This window comes from Gobio gobio (assembly GCF_949357685.1).
Source record: "Gobio gobio genome assembly, chromosome: 4".
Classification (NCBI taxonomy): domain Eukaryota; kingdom Metazoa; phylum Chordata; class Actinopteri; order Cypriniformes; family Gobionidae; genus Gobio; species Gobio gobio.
The window spans coordinates 34,455,142-34,468,444 of NC_137100.1; the positions used below are offsets into that span (position 1 = coordinate 34,455,142).

The 13,303-nt window shown below is 38.1% G+C and overlaps 1 protein-coding gene across 1 annotated transcript; it reads right to left on the minus strand.

Moving 5' to 3' along the window:
• Positions 1-838: 838 nt before the first annotated feature.
• LOC307125339 (uncharacterized protein) lies at positions 839-9,981 on the minus strand. Its single transcript, XM_079815155.1, has 5 exons — positions 9,891-9,981; positions 2,819-2,995; positions 2,538-2,728; positions 2,205-2,232; positions 839-2,071 (listed from the first exon to the last, which is right to left on the minus strand). The coding sequence occupies exons 1-5, from the start codon at positions 9,946-9,948 to the stop codon at positions 1,920-1,922; spliced, it is 606 nt and encodes a 201-aa protein (XP_079671281.1). The 5' UTR covers positions 9,949-9,981; the 3' UTR covers positions 839-1,919.
• Between the last annotated feature and the right edge of the window lie 3,322 nt (positions 9,982-13,303).

Sequence of the window (13,303 nt, forward strand, 5' to 3'; positions counted from 1 at the left end):
GTATGGTTTGGACTTTCAGACCATTTACAGGAAGTTCCTGTTTATTTTTAAATATTATAATGTTATTTTTAAATTCAATCTAGGCTACATTGATTATGAAAAGTGAAAAGATGCGCAATATGTCAGAAGACAGAAGGTCAGAAATTATTTTGAACTAAATTTTGTATGATTTTGCTTAGAAAGCCTTTCTTTAATGTGAATTTCGTTTTGTATAAATTGTGTCTTAATTTTAATCAACGTTTAATCAGATAATTGCCTGGATTTAATAAATAAGAAGCTAATAGTCTATAGCAGACAATAATCGCGGGAGCGATCACATGCTTTGCACATGAACTGGAGCGCGTCTCAAATAAACCGAAACTCAGCAGCTACTCGTCTCACAAACATGAGAAATATGTGTATATAAAGCTTGAAATGTCCACTTTTAAATGTAACGAATAAAAAATAGTCAAGCAATGCGCACTGTTCAATAGTGGCAATGATATGCGTCCGTTCATTCATTCTAGTCAAAGACGCTGACGTCAGACGCACGTCCGTTTACAAACCAATCAATGTCCAGATGCAGCCCACATAGATGATGACGAGTGGACGCAAGTGCGTCATGTAAAGTTCTTTAGTGCGCTCGCATAACTGCAATGTGAAACCAGACCAAAACTAACCGAATGTATAAAATGTATCAAAACATGAACTAAGGTTCGGACCTTGGTGCGGACTTTCAGGTGTGCAAACGCCCTAAGTGATTAATTAAGTGATGATTGGACATTAATGATGAACACCTGATGATAATGTGCAGAATCACTGAAGGAAAGAGAAAAAAAAATCAAAGAAGAGAAAGATTAAATCTATATATTTTTATTTAGATCAAAAATAGAGTTTAAATTAATTGACTCTTAAACAAGAAGAATATACTTTGTGTCAGGTTTTATAAAATAGAAATAAATTATAAAATGAAGACGACATAGAAAATGTTGTTTAGGGCAATTTATTTATTTTTGTATTGGTTCAAGTTATAAAATATAAATGTGAACCATTACCCTAAATAATGTTTTAATTGGATGAATGAAAACCTTTTTGGGTGATTTTTTTTCAGTGTGGTAGTACATATGACATCTATAAGTCCATTAAAGGAGGGCGAAAGTTTTCACAATTGGCCCCTAAACTTTGGAATAGCCTTCCTGATGATGTTCAGGGCTCATAATTATCTTTGCTTAATGTTATGAACAGCAGCTATGCTAATTATTTTCCTTTTGCTTTTCTGCCATTTCTGAAATGCATAACTTGGACACAAGACACCTCTGATAACAGATCACTCAAAATGTTTATGTAGATGCATGCATTTTCTGTAAAGCTGCTTTGATAGGATATGTTTGTGAAAAGTGTTATACAAATAAATGTGAATTGAATTGATGTTATGGAATGCAGACTCAATAGACTTTTGCAGCAATGAGCGTTCAGTGGAAATGTAATGATAATAATGAAATGTCTCTTCCATGGAAAACTGGTCCGAACTGGGGTAAACAGCTGTTTATATGTTGTTGTTGTTGTTTAATAGAGACAGTTTTAATCTAACATGCAACATTAGCAAATTTGAAAGTGACAGTTGAGTGTTTGTGCCTCAACTATTCAAGCACTTCTTGAAAAGGTGAAGTTCATGCACTTCTTTCCAATAGAATTACATCTCACATACACACTTCTAAGCATCATATAACTTGTTACCCTATCATTTACATTTAAAATTTTATTTTCTTCATGCTGTGTGCGATACGTGTAGTTTTGGTGGTGTTTCTATATGTTGTTGTCATTATAGGATAATTTGAGCAGCTGAGAGTTACTGAAAATCACAAAATGCTAATTTCATACTTCATTATTACAAATAAGGAAGTGTTAATTAGCACTGGATTAATTAACCAACTGATCAACTAACTTAAAAGGGCTACCAAAATACCAATGACAACAGCAGCAACAACAACAACAACAATAACACAAACAATAGTCTTGTCACGCCTGGAGTGTGCATTGAGGGGCCTATTTTCTGCTTCCCAGTCTGTGGATAGATTTTGTTTTCCACAATCTGCAGCAAGAAGATTACAGACAGCTTATATAAAACATATTACAATAGGTTTTTGTTTATATAGCTTAATTTTCTTTAATAATTATAATAAATTGTACTGAATTATTAAGAATGTAAAGCTTGGAATACTTACTGTTAAAGCAATAATATGAAGTCAGATCCTGGAAAGGAAATTAATATATGAATATATTTGTATTACCTATAAAACACATATTCAACTAATCATTTCACTTTGGATCCTTTTCACACATTTCTGTGTTTCTCTGAAGCGGAAGTTGTCATGAATGGCTAAACTTCTATAAAGACTACAGCAAATATGATTATTGAGCTCCTGATTGCTGCAATAAAAAAAATCTATGGTAGCTTTTTCACGGATTTCTAAATGAGAAAAAAAAATGAAGAGATAAAGAAAAACGCATCATCATCACAGTTTGTGAAAAGGATCCATGGTGATCATCAGGCCTACCTTTGTTTTTAAGTACTGTGCCATTTCATCAATTGCATCATCATTCTTCTGACATTGCAGTAAGTTGTTTTCATAAAACAGACAGTCCACTGCAAATGTGTTCCATCTCTTTATAGCATTGTTGCTGTCTGAAACAATTTTCTCATGGTCAAACGTATGATGGAGTATCACCATGAAGACTGGCGTGGAAGCTGTAAGGCAGTTAAAAGTGGATTGTTAATTGGATCATAAAAAACAAAATTGGTTTAATTCGTTAAGTTTTATCATTAAGCTTAAGTGACCTTGCACTTGATTAAGGAGATTCATTGCTGCGTCAATGTCAGTTCCTGCACGAGAAGTAATGGGGCAGAAAAACAGTATGGCTTGACATTGCTCAGGGGAAAAGACCTCCCTCAGACCAGGTACTTTCCTACGAAGATTGTTCTTGAAATGGTTTTGAGCATTATCCATTGTCTGTCCTGAGTCAAAAATAAAGGGGAAGGGGGGGACAGTTTAAGAACAGATACAATGTATAATATTTCTAATAAAGACAGTGTTTTAGATACATTTTGCTTGAGAACACAGACTTGCATTAACCTTATTTTATTAAACAATTAATTACAGGTGCAGTGTGTAATATTTATGAGGATCTGTTGACAGAAATGTAATATAATACACTCTAAAAAAAAAAAAGGTTCTATATGGCACCAAAAATGGTTCTTGGCTTGTAATCATAGGGGATCCTTTTTAAGTGCTATATAGCACCAATTTTGGTGCTTCAGTGGTTCTTCAGCGGTTCTTCAGAGGTTCTTTGACTAAGGTGCTATATAGCACCGCTACCATATACAGAACATGTTAATTAAGATATGGTGCTATATAGCACCAAAAGTGGTTCCTCTATGATTACGACGAAGAACCATTTTTGGTGCCAAATAGAACCTATTTTTTTAGAGTGTATACATAACTATGTTTTCAGTGGTGTATAAAGAGCTTACATAATGAACCGTTATGTTTTTATTACCTTAAAATGAACTCTTTCTATCTACATAGACCTCGGGTCCCCTTACAGTGAAGTCATCAATTTGCGCCGGCATGTTTCTACAGTAGCCCTAAACGGACAACTGTTAACAAGTTAATTGTATATTTCTGTTTTTGTGTTTATTCAAAATGTTTATATTATGTTAATATCAAAATATGTTAATATTTATTTAATATGATATATTATATTAAATATACAATATTAAATATACAATATTAAATATACAAAATATTTATATGTACGTTTGAGTGCCATCTAGTGGCGAGGTTGTGAATTGCAACCGCCCACCACTCACCCCTTCCTTTCCAAGCACATAGAGAAGCTACGGAGCCGACACAGGACAAAAGAAAGCAGAGAGTAGCTAGCGTTCTGTAGAGCAGTTTGTCCGTCTAGGGCTACTGTAGAAACATGGCGGCGCAAAACAGCGACTTCACTGTAAGTGGACCTGTGGTGTATGTTGATATAAATGGCTCACTCTAAGGTAATACAAACATTACGGTTCATTATGTAAGGTCTTTATAAATGGACTGCATTTATATAGCGCTTTTAACAGACCTACGACCATCCAAAGCACTTTACAGTTTGCCTCACATTCACCGATTCACACACTCATTCATACACCGACGGTGGTGTCAGCCATGCAAGGCGCCATCCAGCTCGTCGGGAGCAGCTGGGGTTAGGTGTCTTGCTCATGGACACCTCGACACTTGGTCAGGTGGAACCTGGGATCGAACCACCAATCTTCCGGTTTGTAGACAACCTACATGAACCACTGAGCCACTGCCACCCCCAGGGATATGTTTTATACCCCTGAAAACATAGTTACGAATATTATTTTGCATTTCTGTCAATAGATCCTCGTAAATATTATGCCTACACACTGCACCTTTAATGCTTTGCGCAGATAGGAAACATCATAGATATGTATATAGGCTTGTTTGAGATGCGCCTCACGGTGGCCTAGACTAGGCGGCTGCAGTGAGGGGAGGAGTGAAAAAAGTGCAGGCAAGACGGACAGTTCTCTCTTCTCGTAGTGGATCCGACACCTACGAGATCAAAGGTGTATATCGCGGGATTCACGATTGTGCGCTTTGTTGCTGATAAACTGGATGTAATTTAAGTTCTGTTACTTTTATATGAAAATAAATATTATGAACAAGACACCCAAAGTTTTTGTTATTTATTTCCATTCGAAAGACGTGTTTATCAATCATTTTGACTTTAATTAGGCCTACATACATGTTTTTATATATATATATTTTATAAATATAACAACAATCACATAACCCACAGAGAGATCGCCTTTGTTAGAGAGTTTGGATATTCACACATAAAAACAGGATATCAGAGTTTTAAAATCAAACATTTTAAAAAAGAAGCATACATCACGGTTGTCATCACATTTCATCACATCACATTTCTAACCGGCATGCATCTCGCGCTGATCACCGGTGATCGGTTCTGCGCAGATTTTGCTCATCTCAAACAAGCCTCTTGTCCTTGGGCCCGTTCTTCGTACTTCGCTAACTCAGTTAGCTGGATTTGATTGTTGACGATTTGGCATGATCTTGGATTGTTTGGTTCTTCGAAGCTCATCCTGGACTTGCTGTAACAGGTCCATAAGCTTAAACCTGGGGCCCGTTCTTCGTACCTCGCTTAATACATCTAAGATGATTTGACAGATTCCAGATCTTTTAATCGTGATAACTGATCTCTGTCTAATTTGGTTCTTCAAACGAATTTGCGGATTGGATTAAAATATCTTATATCTGGATTAAATGATCTAAGATTACTGAGCGTTCTTTTTTTCCCTGAAGAGGGCAGATGCGGTAGGCTTGTTTGACATGCGCCTCGCCTCGCCTGAAATTCAGCCGAGACTAGGCGGCTGCAGTGAGGGGAGAAGTGAAAAAAGTGCAGGCAAGACGGACAGTTCTCTCTTCTCGTAGTGGATCAGACACCTGCGAGATCAAAGGCGGATATCACGGGATTCACACTCGTGCGCTTTGTTGCTGATAAACTGGATGTAATTTAAGTTATGTTACTTTTATATGAAAATAAATATAATGAACAAGACACCCAAAGTTTTTGAAATCAAACATTTTAAAAAAGAACCATGCATCACGGTTGTTTAAACCAATAAGCATTAAGCTGTGTCGTCAGCAAGTCGTTTCCCATCATGCTTTTGCTCAGTGCAGTCAGTGGAGAGCAGCTGCGCTCGACTGCAGAATCCGACACATCCGCCTTTCGCTCGCGAGAGTTTTTTGACATACGTCGGCATGACATCAGAGCTAGGCGGACCGCCCTCGGACACTTTTCTAACCGGCATGCATCTCGCGCTGATCACCGGTGATCGGTTCTGCGCAGATTTTGCTCATCTCAAACAAGCCTATTGATCCTCGAAACCACGATCAGCAATGCAGCGATTGGCCGGCGTCAAGACAGCAACATAATGACATCATATAGGCCTAATTAAAAAGCCACCTGGCAAAAAACTTGACAAATTACACAAAAAAACCCCACGAATTTCTGAACCTTTATAAGGAAACAGCCAAACGACCAAACCAACATAAAAGTTATAATAGATAAATGATAAATGTTTTTTTTTTTTTAACATGATTACCAATTATTTATATTCACGATTTTATACAGTATTTGTACACCCTTTACATTTTTATTTCAATGTTGTAATTTAATTTTTAATTCAATTTGAAGCAGATTTGTAACGTGACAGTATTCAAGTTTCTTATGGGTCAAGATCAAATTATCCTCTCTTGCGCTGCATCAAGCCACTCCCATAATATCTGTGATCACTTAATGCACGGCTCAGAGTAACTGTACAACATGTGATGTGTGTAAACCCATAAAAATAAAATTATATAAAGTAATTATTCCATCACAAATAAATCGCTCAATCAAGTGGCTGTCTATAGTATTATACACAACATTATACATTCTCATATACATATACAATATAACATTTTTATATTATTATTATTATTTAAAATTATTATTATTGCCCCTGGTTCAGTAATGCACTCTTGTAATAAAGTAGCAGTGGCTGGGACAGATTTTAAGTATCACCTCAAGATGCAATCTAATCCTGTTTATATGAAATAAGCCTGCTCCCGAGCAGGTTTAAGCTTACGGACCTGACAGCAAGTCCAGGATGAGCTTCGAAGAACCAAACAATCCGAGATCATGTCAAATCGTCAACAATCAAATCCAGCTAACTGAGCTAGTGACGTACGAAGAACGGGCCCCAGGACTTAAATCATGTTTATCAGGCATTTTGGAGACATAACAAGTGAATAGGGAAAGAAATTACACATCAATATTCCTATGCAATATTAGATATTATTATGAAAATGTTGCCAAAATGTTCTACTCCCATAATTACACTTCTTTTTTCATTACATGTTGCACCAAGAACACATTAATATGCAAATTAGATGCAGTGTATAGGTACATTGTATTGAATGGGAAAATCCAAGCATGGCCATTTTACCCACATATTGCAAGTAAAATGGTATATCCATACATTTCATTATATCTTTCATAACATAGTTCAGAATCATCTTTAAACAAAGTTTGTTTAAAAAAAAAACTGAAACCTAAAAATGTATTGGTGAATTAAAAATAAATCCCATTGTTTTTGCCTATATAGGCCTATGCAATTTCATGTCATTTTGAAACTGTAGACCGTTGTGTAAAAGAAATGGCAATACTGCCTCTCATAAATAACATGAAGACTTCACAAAGCAAGTCTTACAATTAACAGCCTACACGAACACCCGTTTGATCGATCTGCAGTGTAAAACAAACAAAATCAAACGAAAACAAAAATGCTAATTAACACATATTTGCAAAAAGAAAAGTGAAATATGTTCTGCAATAATATTGCCATGTTATGCAATTCATCCTCATAAATAATATGGTAAACAGAACGAAATAATGTGCAAAACTGATATTCTCGTCAATGTGTCCGTCTGGCGGAGCAGATATTGATGCAATTAGATTGACTGATAGATAGATAATTAGGGAGATATATAGATAGATAGATAAATAGATAGATAGATGTATTAATTGTCCACTGGGGAGAGTTGTTTTCATAGTAACATTTCTTCATCAGCTACGGAATCATGGTATTCATGCATATGCCTCTAGTTTTATTTTTGAACAAATAACGTATGACGTATATGTCTCAACCATTCAGAAAGCTGCAAGACATTACATTTGCACTGAACTATTTCCCATTTCCACGTAGATTATAACCGACATCTGTAGCTTGTCAGATGCAATTAAATCGATGGAAATAAAATGCCCCATCACAATGCGTAATGACGCACAATGGCTGATCTTGCACTCTAGATGCGGCAAATGGAAGGAGTCGGAGTGAACGCATCTTCAGACAGCAAGAAGACTTGCTGGCAAACGAGGACACGCTCTGGCGATGGAGCGCTAGACGCTTTTTTGCCTCATCTTTGATGTCGGACAATTTCTTTTTTATTTCGGCCACGGTCCGAGGTTGTGAGGCTACAGCTTTTACGGCGTCTGCAACCTTTTGCCACTCAAGTGCCTTTTTGGCATTAATGGCCACACTGTGCCCTCCAAAACAACATTTTTCTCCTCTTTTCCACCTCGCCAACGATAACTTCTACTTCAAATTGAGTGAAGTTACGTTTTTTTTTCATTTCCTCTCTGTATTTGCCATGATTTCGCAATCGATGAATATTAACTTGTGGGCGTTTCACGGACTATTTATGGTCAACTATGGGCGTGACATGAAGCCGCAAAAGCTGCGCTACATTTGGGTGCATTCCATTCGACAGGGTCCCTACGCACTGTTCACTGCTCCCTACTCTGCTCCCTACTCCCTGAGCACGGTATATCAGGTGAAGTGGACTTCGCTGACAAAAATCACTCATTTGGAACGCCCTGCAACGTCATCAAAGAAAGGCAACAGCGGGTGCAGATTATGATATAGCCTAACATAAATTAATATTGTTATTTACTTTACTTTCAAATTGAAAAACATAGCCTATAATAAGCATATAGCCTACATTTACAAAAACACACAGTATAGGCTATCTAAAACATATCAAAACATTGTCCATTAGTTTTATTAGTTTACTTATAACCTGTATTGACTATGAACAGATTTGAAGCTGCACCTTTCATTCAATATGAAAATACTTTGATTTGGTTAACTATGTAGGCTATGTAGGCTATTCTTAATGGTCTTTAGCGGTCTCATCTCGTACGCTTTCTTTCCCAAGTGCAGCTGCACAGTAAACATTCCAGAGGTAAATAAAGTAAAATATAAAACATGACAGCCCTCAGGTGCTTCTCAACACTTTTAATTTTAAGTTGGGTGATTTTCGCTCTCCACTTCCTGTGAAGTGATGTATCGATGTTCCCTTCTTCCCTGCGCCGTTCGCAGTGCCCTTCGGACTGAACATGTTCGCTCCATTTGGATTGGAATCTCACTTAAGATGGCGGAATACCCTCTGAAGTCCACTTCGCAGTCCACTCACGGTCGAATGGAACGCACCCTTAGAATTGATTGTGATTTATTAAGGGAAAACTGCGTAGGATGTGCGTGCGCACGGTTTTATAAATCCGAATATTTCTGTACGCACGTCCTATGTTTCATCCGTGCGCCACTTCTGAAGCAAATCCTACGCAAAGTTTTATAAATGAGGCCCCATGGTGTCAACTACAGAGGACATATCATAACATATGAATAAAATATAATTTTTCAAAAATGTTTTTTTTTCTTTCCCATTTGTTTTTATGCTCTAAACAATGTAATGACATGACAAAATACTAAATTCAAAAAACTTTTTTTTTCTGGGTCCCAGGAGGATATAGCTATATGTTAAAACGTGCCCCTTCACCTATGGGGGATGTTGTCACATTTCACTTCTATAAATAATGAATACACTGTATTAATGAAACAAGACAACATATTTACCAGACATGTGTGAAATTAATTTGGGAAAAAATAAAAAGCTACTCTGAAGTTCTGAACCCTACGCAGATTTACAGAAACGGAGAAAGTCAAAAACCGTTGTGCTTCGCTCTCCCCTACCAGCCAGATCTCATGATGTGGTGACAATGCGTAGGCTATCACATGCACGTAAAAAATCATTTTGGCGTAGCCTATAAATCGCACGATAAATACAATTCGTGCTACACGGATTTCATGAGAACGTATTGGAGGCAGCATTTTACAGTTCTGTGATAATGCATGCAATTTAAAAACACAAATAGGCCTACCCAGGTAAAGTTCCAGTCGAATATTTTAAATGTATTGGAATTAATGAAGGACTCACTGATTTTCTTCGTCCGCAGAGGCTGGGAGTGGTGTGTGATGTCTGAGCGCCGAGTCATGAGTGACTTTCGTTTTCAGCTGATCTTACCTATATCGTTCTTTCACTTTCGATTCTATGAGACGCTCCTGCGCTAATAAACACCTTTAATAAATCACAGTTATGCGTCTGTTTTATATCATGCTTAGGATATAATAAACGGTAGCTACAGAAAATAAATATTTAATTGAATAATAATTTAATAATTAGCCTAGTTGTAAATGAAGGCGTGTACGTAGATTTTAACAAAAGTTACTCAAATTCTTTCATAGGCTACGCACTAAATAAAACGAAAGTAGCTATTGACGGCGATTGTAGTACGTTTTTTTTGTTCTTGCTGTTGTTGCACATTTAGGGATTTATGTGTTAAATATGTTGACATCACAGTTCTTTTTATCGGATAAAAACATTATACAACTCAATTGAGCACATACGTACATTTTTAGAATTTCAGAATCAGAATCAGAACACACAGAGCTTTATTGCCAAGTGTGCTTGCACACACAAGGAATTTTTCTTGGTGCTGAAGCTTCCAGTGCACATATACAATACAAACACAACAAGAACATAGTAATACAAATTCTAAGAATAAAAATATGAAATTAGCATGAAAAAAAATATTAGTTAACAGTTACGTTTAGTCAGAATAAACATTTACAGATTATAAACATATTTACAGTATGTGAGTAGTATGAATAAATATAAATATCTCCTGAGTTTAGAAAATATTGCACTAAAACAATATTTGGGGGGGGGGGGGGGGGGGGGGGGGGGGGGGGCTGTTCCTGTGCCTAGATGTTCTAGTGGCCAGTGACCGGAGTCGCCGTTCTGATGGTAACAGTTCAAACAGGCGGTGTCCAGGGTGAGTGGAGTCTGTGATGATTTTCCCTGTTCTCTTCCTCACTCTGGAAGAGTACAGGTCCTGGAGGGTTGGCAGGGAGGCACCAATAATCCTTTCTGCAGTCCGGATTGTGTGTTGTAGTCTCCTGATGTCAGATTTGGTAGCTGAACCAAACCAGACAGTAATGGAAGTGCATAAAACAGACTCAATGACAGCCGAGTAGAACTGAATCAGCAGCTCCAGTGGGAGGTTGAACTTCCTCAGCTGACGAAGGAAGTACAGTCTCTGCTGGGCCTTTTCACAATGGAGTCAATGTGATTGTCCCACTTCAGGTCCTGAGAGATGGTAGTGCCCAGGAACCTGAATGACTCCACTGCTTCCACAGTGCTGTTCATGATGGTGAGTGGGGGGAGAGCTGGGCTGTTCCTCCAGAAGTCCACAATCATCTCCACCGTTTTGAGCGTGTTGAGCTCAAGGTTGTTATAACTGCACCAGACGGCCAGCTGTTCAACCTCCAGTCTGTAAGCAGACTCATCACCGTTTTGGATGAGGCCGATGACAGTGGTGTCGTCTGCAAATTTCAGGAGCTTCACAGAGGGGTCTTTAGAAGTGCAGTCATTGGTGTACAGGGAGAAGAGCAGTGGGGAGAGAACACACCCCTGGGGGGCGGCAGTGCTGGTAGTGAGAGTCCTGGATGTGAGTTTCCCCAGTCTCACGGGCTGTTGTCGGTCTGTCAGGAAGCTGGAGATCTACAGACAGATTGAGGATGGCATGGAGAGCAGGGTCAGTTTAGCTGAGAGAAGATCAGGCATGATGGTATTGAAGGCCAAGCTCACCACAGACAGACTGTAACGGATTAGAACTGCTCCAAGTGACACAGATCGAGGCACTAAACAGTAACATCTCAGCCCGGACTGTGGAGTCTGTGGATGCAAAAAATCTGGTAAAAATGGGGACCATCGGGGGTGAGACTGAGACTGATGAACTCTTACAACTTATATGTGGTTGTAAGAGTCGGTTTTGGTGCTAAGACAAAAGCTGAGATACATACCTCAGCAATTGAACAATAAAAGTCACTAATCTTGAGGAAAAGATCTCACAGAAACTGTGACAACACCCTGACTAACATTCCTCCCCCCTCCCCATTTTGCCCTCTCCTTGTCCTGGTTTCAAGTCACCAAATGCAGATATATCAGTGATGATGTATTTTGTAAATCTATTGTTTTATCCTTTTCATGTTTGATGTCTTTTTAAAGGTCTCAGTGCGAATGGTAAAATGGTCTCAGTTTCACTGCAGTCACTGGTAGTATTAGAAAGATTGGAAAACTAATGAGAATTCAGTTCTCCTTTGAGTAGTCTCTTCAAAGATATCTGATCCACTCCCCCAAAACCAGGTGGGGGTGTTGCAAATATTTACAGCCCTTTTGTTCTGGTTGGAGTATTTAAGGCTGGATGTTCTAACTCTCTGGGGGGAATACTCTGTAGCCAGACCCCCCCGTGCAAACTGCATGTAGATGTGCCAGACATGATGACTCTTTTAAATTATTTTCATATTGCTTTGCAATTGTGTTTTATGTTTTTACGCTGATCAGTTGTGTACCATGGATTCTTGTTTACGTCTTTTACTTTTCCTGTCTGGCCGAAATAAATGTTAATCTTGATTTATTCTGTATCTTTCTGAAATCATTATTTTATTCATGTCCATGCGGAGTTTTGTAGGAGTTACCGCAGATCTCTCTGCCAGGGCAGGCCATACTGGGAACTCCATAGCGGGAGCATTGAGCCATGCATGAGGGAAAACCTGATTTCTGACCTGCCACTGTTATTATAAGTTGCAGTTTCCGTGACTATCACTAAAATTACATGTTTTATTATGAGTGCACATGTGTGACTCACTTAGAGGTAAGATAGTTCACCCTGCAATCCTCTGTAATATCAGAACTGACTAATCTGTGACCGTTAGAGCAAGCGAAAATCCGGACGCTTAGCCTATTTGAGATTCCGTGTCCCATGGAGGATATTAATATTTGAAAATAAGTGATACTACGAAAAATCATTGATCTAAATTAAATCGCAACTAATCTTCAAATCAGCTGATAAACTCTAAATATAACACACTTTATGGAGTCAGATAGAATTGGAGTCAGATACAATTATTAATGGAGTCAGATTTAAAATGAGATATCAATAAATTAAAAGAACTTCACCTAAAGGCTGAAAAGGCTTACACGCAGAATTCCTTTTGACCACGTCATTAGTTTTCGGTTTTTGGGCTAATGGATGGAAATTTACATGGTATAAACAATAGGCTGGATGAAATGTCTAAGTCACTCCTTGAACAGGACGATAACATATTGCAGCTTCCGGTAACACCAGAGAAACAGCCCCCCTCACCACACATGTTATTCCTCTCTACAGCATCCCCACTTCTGAGCTTCACAGAGAAAATGGATTTTGTTTATACTGGAATCAGACAATCACACTCGATCGCTGCGAGCCCACAGATATCATCCAAAGAACGTTGAGCCCCACAACC

Excerpts from the sequence above, each read along its gene's own strand:
- LOC307125339 (XM_079815155.1), bottom strand. The coding sequence starts at position 9,948 with ATGACTCGGCGCTCAGACATCACACACCACTCCCAGCCTCTGCGGACG. Across the intron at positions 2,996-9,890 it reads TCTGCGGACGAAGAAAATCA|GACAGACAATGGATAATGCT; the intron begins GTGAGTCCTTCA and ends TTTTTGACTCAG. Across the intron at positions 2,729-2,818 it reads TCTCCTTAATCAAGTGCAAG|CTTCCACGCCAGTCTTCATG; the intron begins GTCACTTAAGCT and ends ACTGCCTTACAG.